Source organism: Sinocyclocheilus rhinocerous, unplaced genomic scaffold (genome assembly GCF_001515625.1).
Source record: "Sinocyclocheilus rhinocerous isolate Xijiao unplaced genomic scaffold, SAMN03320098_v1.1 scaffold852, whole genome shotgun sequence".
In the NCBI taxonomy this organism is placed as follows: domain Eukaryota; kingdom Metazoa; phylum Chordata; class Actinopteri; order Cypriniformes; family Cyprinidae; genus Sinocyclocheilus; species Sinocyclocheilus rhinocerous.
Genome location: NW_015626422.1, coordinates 240,692 through 249,738, shown reverse-complemented (window position 1 = coordinate 249,738; position 9,047 = coordinate 240,692). Strand labels below are relative to the sequence as shown.

Here is a 9,047-nt window from a genome sequence, read left to right as displayed (position 1 = left end):
CCACCCCCCCCTCCACTGCCACCCCCTCCTCCCCCGCCCTCTGCTCATGAGATCAGCCGCTTGTACAGGGATTCTCTGGCCATCAAGATGATCCAAGACAGCCAGCGCATTCGCAGTAGAGCCGCTTCTCCCGCTTGCTTCGGCATTGATTCCAGGTTTCCGTCCGAACTGTCTCACTCCGTGTACAGTGACGTCAACGGCCTTCCTCTGGAGTCCTGTCAGCCGGCATCCACCTGCATAGTGGTGGACCCTACAGCTTCGGTCATGGATGGGACTCTTCCTCGAGGGAACCCTGCTTATGGCTCTGTAGCGACTCAGAGGATGCCCTATGACCCTGCTTACGATCCAGGCATTGCTCCGGCTCCGCTCACCACCGGGATACCTGGCCACCACCTTTCGGCGGGCGTCACCGTCGACCCCAAAAGGACCATGGATTCGAATTTTCTGGCACTCCTGCGCTCCGAGGGTCTGTCGGAAAGCACTATAACTCTTCTCCTACAGCAAGGGTTTGATTCTACATCCATGCTTGCCATGATGGAAGACCACGACGTCCGCTCCATCGCTCCCAATTTGGGGCAGGCACGCGTGCTTTCTCGAGTGGTTCTCAATTGCAAGACGGGAGCAACCGGTGCTGCGGTTATGCGAGGTCGTTCTAACAGCTTCAGCCATCGCAATGATCTCTACATGCAGCCTCAGGCACTCGGCATGGATGGCAACCTCATTCAACAGCCTCCCAGCACCATGCAGTCCATCTCCCCTGGAATGGGAGAGTTTCTAGGTCGCCGGCCGAGCAGTGCTCCGTCTCATCATCTCCTTGAAACCACAACATACCCAGGGGTTCGCTCGATGGGAGGTCTTCCGGTCAGTCCGGGTGGCTACACCACTGCGTTACCTCAAGCTCGACCTTTGTACAACGCCCACACCGGCCTGGCCATGTCGGCCCTGCCTGCTCAACAACAGCCTCCGACCATCCCAGGAGTGGTACCCAAGACCTTCTCCAGTACGTACACCCCCATGGAGCTGATGAAGCGCCCTCCAAACCATCCTCCTTTCTCTCCTACCCATAGCCCTCATCACAGCCCTCAGTTAATGCGCAAGGGAGCAGCGCCTGTGGAGAGTACCATCCTTCCGGCATCTTCAGCCCTCCAGCCTCAGACCCTTAATCCTAACAACAAGCAAACCCGGAGAACCGGACCGCCGGTCATCATATCCACCATGGCTTCGCCTGACACAAGTAACGACCTTATTCTGTCTTTTCCACCTGTCCCTACATCTCTCTTGGCTGTAGCAGCTAGTTTTATCTTCATGTAATGATTCTGGGGTTGTGCTTGTTAGAGTCTAGGCATTGTTTATTCTTTGCTTCTGCTTCAAATGTACTCTACATGTTCCTTGTTTTCAGTAGTATGAATGATGTAGACCGTAAATGCGAAATATGGAGGCTGTTGAATAAAACATACAATTCCTAAAACAAACAAAAACTCCTGCTAACGGCAGACTTTGATATTTGGACGTGCAAAGCAGATTTAGCTAAGTGTTCTGTTTTTAGATTAGGAGACTATGTATATATTCCCCCTCTAGTGGGATTCAACGTTTGTGATCCCTGCTGAACTTCCTGAATAACTTGATAGAATCGGCTTCATAAGTGCATTGCTCACTGCTGGTGCATGAATGAGCAGTTGACTGTGTGTTTTTCAGACCTGCATTTGTGTGTTTTACAATTTTAAGACGAACAGTGTCACTGCCAGAGGTGCAGAGTAATACTGAACTTATAATTCTTTACAAGCAACTTTAACCCGGGCTTTTTCTTGCTGACATTCGGCCCTTTTGGGTACATGATTATGCATTACGCTTAATCTACAAGAACCGTAGTGTTTTCTCTCTGTGTTTAGTTAACAGTGTGTGTGTTTTACAGTTTGAGCTGAGCACTGTACCTCACTGCAGGCCTAATAAGAGTCTTAGAGCCTAAAATCTCATTAGGGTTAATAGGATATGCAGAGACACGGTCCTCTGAGAATGCGTTAGAGTCTCTCGACTGGAGACACACACTGAAAGCCTCTAGAAAACTCAGCCTGACTTGACATTTTAGGTTTTTGAGAAGAATTTACAAGTGAAATGGTGGAGACTGTTCAGGCTCGTTCCCAACTGCTGATAAACGCTGATGATTCATGAAGGCTATTTGAAGTTCTTCTGTGTCTTAAATGCATGAGGACAGTTTGTCAGGCTGAAGGTTGTTGGTGTTCAGGAGGCTGTGTAAATGAGTTCTGTCACAGATGACACTTTACCAACCTTTAACACTGAAATATGGTTGAAAGACTGTTAGTTGTTTCAATGTTGAAAAAACGTTGAAACAATGTTAAATGTTAAACGGTTGTAAAAAAGGCTAACAAAATGCTTACAAATCAACTCAAGACATTGTAAAAGACAACATGTCAATGTTTATTCAACTTGCAAAATGAAATTAAAATTCAGTGAGTTTCATCAGAGGAATAATAATTCACTATAAACGCTTTCTTCGTTTCTTCCCTTATTCCTTCCCTGCTATCTTTCCTTCCTTTTATCTTTTTTTCTAACTTGCTTTACTTTGTACTTTCCTTCCTTCCTTTTTTCTTTCTTCCTTCCTTCCTTTTTTCTTTCTTTCTTTGTGTCTTTCTTTCTTTCTTCCTTCCTTCCTTCCTTTTTTCTTTCTTTCTTTCTTTCATCCTTCCTTCCTTTTCTCTTTCTTTCTTTCTTTCTTTCTTTCATCCTTCCTTCCTTTTTTCTTTCTTTCTTTCTTTCTTTCTTTCATCCTTCCTTCCTTTTTTCTTTCTTTCTTTTTTTCTTCCAGTATCTGTCATTAGTTGCTCCTGTAGTATTTGTACGACTTTTGGTTGTCATGCTTACACCTTAATTGTCTGTTGCTTGGCAACCAGTGGTTACATTGTAATCACAGATAATGTGTGTAAATGAGGACAGACTTATGAAACTGCCATAGATTTGTGTGCATTTCTATTCCTAATGATTGCATGTGTACGAACACATTTTATAAACTCAAGAAGTGTGTGTGTTGAGTGGGCGGTGCTCTGCGCTGGCTGCTGGTAGTCTTAAATTCTCTCGGTTGGTTGGTTTCATAAGTAGTTTATTAGCAGTGCTGTTAAACAGAGAGCAGCGTCCGCCACTCACCGGCAAACACACACCGACCAATCTGACCGCAGCACGCCCTGTCGCCCGGATGGAGCTCGCCGCAGGTCAGTGACACGTGTGTGTGTGTGTGTGTGTGTGTGTGTGTGTGAGTGTGAGTGTGAGTGTGTGTGTGTGTGACACGTGACCCGCGGGAGGATCATCTGTACCTGCTTACACATAGAAAACACTTGTGGCTGTGGTGCATTATGGGTAGTGAAGACATGCATGGAAGGGTTAATTAGCTTATGTGTGCAGCGGGATGAGTCCGTTATGTGTTCAGCACGTGTCCTGTAGAAAGACCGAAGCGATTACAGACGTGTGTGTGTGTGGTTATGTAATCTTAAGTATAGATCCCACGAGATTCCTCAGTGAGATGTGAGTTTATATCGTTCACTTTCCAGGACGGATCAGGACGATGTGTATATAAAACATTCATCTGCAGGCTTGTAAATAAACATGTTTGGTAGCATTTAATGATGATTTCAGCAGCATTTAGATGTTTGTAATGTGTCAGTTTTGAATTTGGATATGAAGTGTGTGTGTGTCTTTGTGAGTGTGTGTGTGTGTGTGTGTGTGTGTGTGTGTGAGTGTGTGAGTGAGTGAGTGTGTGTGTCTTTGTGTGTGTGTGTGTGTGTGTGTGTGTGTGTCTCTGGATGGAGGTCGGTGTGAATAATTCATGCCTTGTAAATGGAACGGCTCCTGGATATTGAATATCCGCACTGACTGTGTGTCACCCTCTTTTGCTCTTTTGTTTTCATTTTTATTTTGTAATCTCTCTCAGTTCATCTGTTTTCTTATCTCTTATACAGTGACTCCCAAAAGTATTCAAGTCATACTTAAAATATCTAAATGAATTAGATATAAAGTATCAAATCAAGTGTTATTTACTGTAAATAAAGATGCATAAATGCACTTTACAATCAGAATGTTTGACAGACAGGTGTTTGTAGGTTTGAAATGCTGAATCGGTAGATGTTGAAGATGAAGACAGTCAGTATTGTGTGTGTTTGTGAATGAATGGTGTTGATAGTTCATGTGATTCAGTGTGAATTGAGCAGAACTGACTTCATACAATCACCAAAACCCCAGCTGATTTGGATGCACTGACACTTCAGCTGCGTTTGAGCAGATACAGACACTTGATCTGATGAATGATGTTCAGACTAATGCTTTTAGGCTTAAAAAACACTGTCGATCAAACTGTGTGTAGTTCACTGCAGTTATTATTTATCATTTTTATTTAATATTGAACAAACTGCAAAGAAATGTTCCAATGACATTTCTTAATTTGTGTCAGGTGAACACATCAAATACATAAAAATAAGAATTATTGACATTATTTGAATTATTGAATAAAGATGCGCATGTATTCAGTATGTTGAAATATTAGTTATTAGTCATGACTACAGAATGCTGAAGATATGTTCACTGTACTTTCTGACAGATGAAACATGAAGACAATAAATACAGTGTGTTTAGAGTAATATTGTATATTTAAAAAGCTTGATGCTAAGCTGTCGTGCTATAGTAAAAATTAAATTCAGTAATTGTTTTTGTTGAGAGAATTTATGTATGATCTTAAAAATATATTTTAATGGGAAGACACTTGATATGAGGGCAAAAACTGTAAATGTTGAGCGATTATGTCATTCGTCTTTTTAAATCATATTTTCATATACTTTCTTGTTTCAAATCAGAGTTTATAATGTGATTCACAATGCGCTGAAAAATTGCTCTATTAACAATCACATTTATGTTCCTGACAGATGTTTATTTCCCAGGGTGGCACAGAAATGTGCTAGTAAGAGTTTTCCAAACAGACAGATAAACACTGTGTTTGGAATAGCATACTAGCATACTGCTCTACTATTTCTACTGTTTGTATATACTGCATGAATAGTGTTCTATTTCGAATTCAGCCTCTGATTGGCTCGTTCTCCCTCATCTTAATCTGAACTTCCTGTATGATGTCACTGGGTTGAAATTAGATGCTCTGAAATCTCCTTAAGTGCTTTTGGGGGATGAGGTGTGTGTGTGTGTGTGTGTGCTCACTTGTTTTTTAATAAAAAACAAAACAAAAGGAACCTTTTATAAAAGTCAGAATGTTTGATATTTGCCATCAAAAAACATTAAATTCTGAAATTATTTATATTATGCAATTATTATATTATTGATAAATCAAAAATATAAGCACTAAAGTTCTTCTCTGTCTCTCTCTCTCTCTCTCTCTCTCTGTGTGTGTGTGTGTGTGTAGGTATCAGGCCTCAGATCGTGAATGGCCCGATGCATCCTCGTCCTCTGGTGGCTCTGCTGGACGGTCGGGACTGTACGGTGGAGATGCCCATTCTCAAAGATCTGGCAACCGTAGCCTTCTGTGACGCCCAGTCCACACAGGAGATCCACGCACACTCACTCACTCACACACACACACACACTCACACACACACACACACACACACACTCACTCAGTTTAGACCCAAACACAAATGCTGTCCAGAACTCTAGTTTCCTCCTAAGACAAACTGATTTCAGACCTGTGTTATTTCAGTACTAGTATTAGTATTAGTATTAGTATAAGTAATATTAGTACTAGTATTTTTTGTTTTCATTTTAATTTTAGTTAAAAGTTTCTTTTTATTTCAGTTTTAGTTTTAGTAATTTTGTTGTGTACTGTATTCATCATTTTTATTAGTTTTTAAAATGTCTATAGTTAGTATATTAGTATATTATTTTATAAATAATTTTTAAAATATAGTTTTCCGTTTTAATTTTGTTTTCAGTTTTAATATATTTTGATATAGTTTTCCGTTTTAATATTTTTAAAATATTTTTATTTTTTTAATGTCTATAGTTTTTCTTTTTATTTCAGATTTAGTTTTAGCAATTTTGTTGTGTATTCATCATTTTTATTAGTTTTTAAAATGTCTATAGTTTTTATAGTAGTATAGTATTTTATAAATAATTTTTTTAAATATAGTTTTCAGTTTTAATTTTATTTTCGGTTTTAATATATATTTTTATATAGTTTTCTGTTTTGATATTTTTTAGTTTAGTAATTTGTGTTTTTGTCATTTCTATATTTTAATGTCTATAGTTTTTATTTTTATTTCCGTTTTAGTTTTAGTAATTTAGTTGTGTTTTTGTCATTTTTATTAGTTTTTTTTAAATATGTCTATATAGTTTTTATTTCAATTTTTTTAATTTAGTTGTGTGTTTTTGTCATTTTTGTTAGTTTGAAAAAAAATATGTCTATATAGTTTTTATTTTTTTATTTTCATTCTTAGTTTTAGTAATTTTGTTGTGTTTTTGTAATTTTTTTTAACGTCTATATAGTTTTTTAAAATAATTTTTTTAATCTCAGTTTTAGTTATTTTAATACTTTAGTTACCTTTACTAACCTTAAAATATAAATAAACACACTTATTTTCAGTTAGTTGCCAAGGCACCATTTCTCATTTTCTTTTAGTTTATTTCAGCATTTATTTTAAGTATTTCATTTCAAGGTTTGGTTTAGCTACCGAACATAACACTACTTCAGACCAGCTTCCAAAGCATTGTAATGATCTAGAAAAAATTCGAGTGTTTAGGGAACAATAAGCTAATATTTATTGACTGCAATGATTATTTCACAGTAGGAATAGAATCATTAGTAGGACAGAATATAAAAAATAATTTACTACTTTCAACCACCCAATCAGAGCATCATTTACAGCCGAACGATGGATGTGAGAGTCATGTGAAGCATCATGGGATAGCGTGCGTGAGCAGATGAGCTCTGAGCTGTGCGTGTGTGTGTCTCAGGTGTTAAACGAGGCGATCGGCGCTCTGATGTATCACAGCATCACACTGACTCGAGAAGATCTGGAGAAGTTTAAAGCGCTCAGGATCATCATCCGCATCGGCAGCGGATACGACAACATCGACATTAAAGCAGCCGGAGAGCTGGGTAATGAACATCAACACTAACTAGTGCACAATCAAATCAAAGTAACACAATAATGCCTACTGTTTTTTTGAACGGTAGTGTATATTGTTAGAAAAGATTTATATTTTAAACAAATGCTCTTCTTTTTAACTTTTTATTCATCAAAGAATTCTGTAAAAAAGTATCACAGGTTCCAAAAAAATATTAAGCAGCACAACAGTTTCCAGCACTGAAAATAAATCAGCATATTAGAATGATTTCTGAAGATCATGTGACACTGAAGACTGGAGTAATGATGCTGAAAATACAGCTGCGCATCACAGAAATAAATTACAGTTTAATGTATATTAAAATAGAAAAACGTTATTTTACATCATAAAAATATTTCACAATATTACAGTTTTTCCTGTATTTTTAGTCAAATAAATGCAGCCTTGATGAGCAGAAGAGACTCCTGTAAAAACATTAAAAATCATTCTGATCCCAAACTTTTGACTGGTAGTGTATGTTTGGATCATTTCAATCTCATCTTACTAAAACAGATTACTGGAGATATAGAGCGATGACTGATGTTTATATCATCTTACGTCAGTGTTTCTGAGAGTTTGTGTGTGTGTTTGTGTTCAGGGATCGCGGTGTGTAACATCCCGTCGGCGGCGGTGGAGGAGACGGCCGACTCGACGCTGTGTCACGTGTTGAATCTGTACCGCAGGAACACGTGGCTGTATCAGGCGCTGCGGGAGGGCACGCGTGTTCAGAGCGTGGAGCAGATCCGGGAGGTGGCTTCAGGAGCCGCACGCATCCGCGGAGAAACACTCGGACTCATCGGCTTCGGTGAGAGACGCACAAACACCACACACTACAGGCTCAGGCTGATCACGTGTGCTCTATAGTCAAAACCTACACTGAATCATGGTGACAACGGTTGATATTGAGATCTTCCATATCGATAATCTGAAAATATCTTTTATAAAGCGGAGAGTTCCGGTCCTTGATTCTGATTGGCTGAGCCGCGTTCGAAGCTGTTGTAAATGACTCTACAAAGTAACATACACCTTTGTTTACGTTTGTGTGTTGCTCGGCAACCACTTTGTTACAACCACAACTGTTTCTGAGGAGCTACATTGTTTGGTGGAAGAATACTGTTTTTATTAATATCATTACACTTTATTTGCTCTGTTTTATTTTGTGAAACCTTACTACGTATATGGAATAACCGTTTTATAAAAGCAATAAGCCCCGTGAAGCCGTGGTTTACAGTGAATTTATAACAGCTAATGGGTTTTTAACAGTTAACAACGCCCCTTAACTGTTATAAATTCACTGTAAACCACGGCTTCACGGGGCTTATTGCTTTAATACAGTGCTGTATATATTCATATGTATGAATCAAGACACAATATTACTATTTATCTCTTTATTATTTTTTTAAAGTCTTTACTAATCAACAAATTACACAAACAGGCCAAAAAACACACTGGGTCTGTGTGTGATCTGCATATGAACGAAGTCATGATTCATCACGTACTTTCATTCTAAAATGTATTCTAAATTTTTGAAAAAATACAAAATATCATATATTATAAATGCACACAGTATGTATGTATGCATTTATTGATTTGTTTGGAATTTAGAATTAACTTTAGTATGAAAGTTATTTATTTATGAATTCATTGGTGGAAACGTTCATATAATTAGAAAAATACATATAATATTTTTATTATTACTATAGCGATGAAATTTAAATTGTATAATTCTAAAATAAATCATTCTAAAATAATTCTATTCTATGTATGTACATATATATATATATATATATATATATAATCCATATTACAAAATGTAATTAATAATTAATTAATGTAATTAGATCAATACATATAATACATATAATTACTAGTATAATGCTAAATATTTAAATTATATTATTATAGTTATTTAATATTATATATAATTTCTATAT

At 37.7% G+C, this 9,047-nt stretch overlaps 1 protein-coding gene across 1 annotated transcript in view; it reads left to right on the top strand.

Annotated features, from left to right (window-relative positions):
* The first annotated feature begins 79 nt into the window (after window positions 1-79).
* The window catches only part of LOC107715284 (uncharacterized), a 14,563-nt gene continuing 5,595 nt past the window's right edge, over window positions 80-9,047 (top strand). The window contains 4 exon segments of the mRNA XM_074560096.1: window positions 80-1,234; window positions 5,414-5,562; window positions 6,961-7,105; window positions 7,712-7,918. Of these exon segments, the coding sequence (XP_074416197.1) occupies window positions 88-1,234; window positions 5,414-5,562; window positions 6,961-7,105; window positions 7,712-7,918 (1,648 nt within the window). The 5' untranslated portion in view covers window positions 80-87.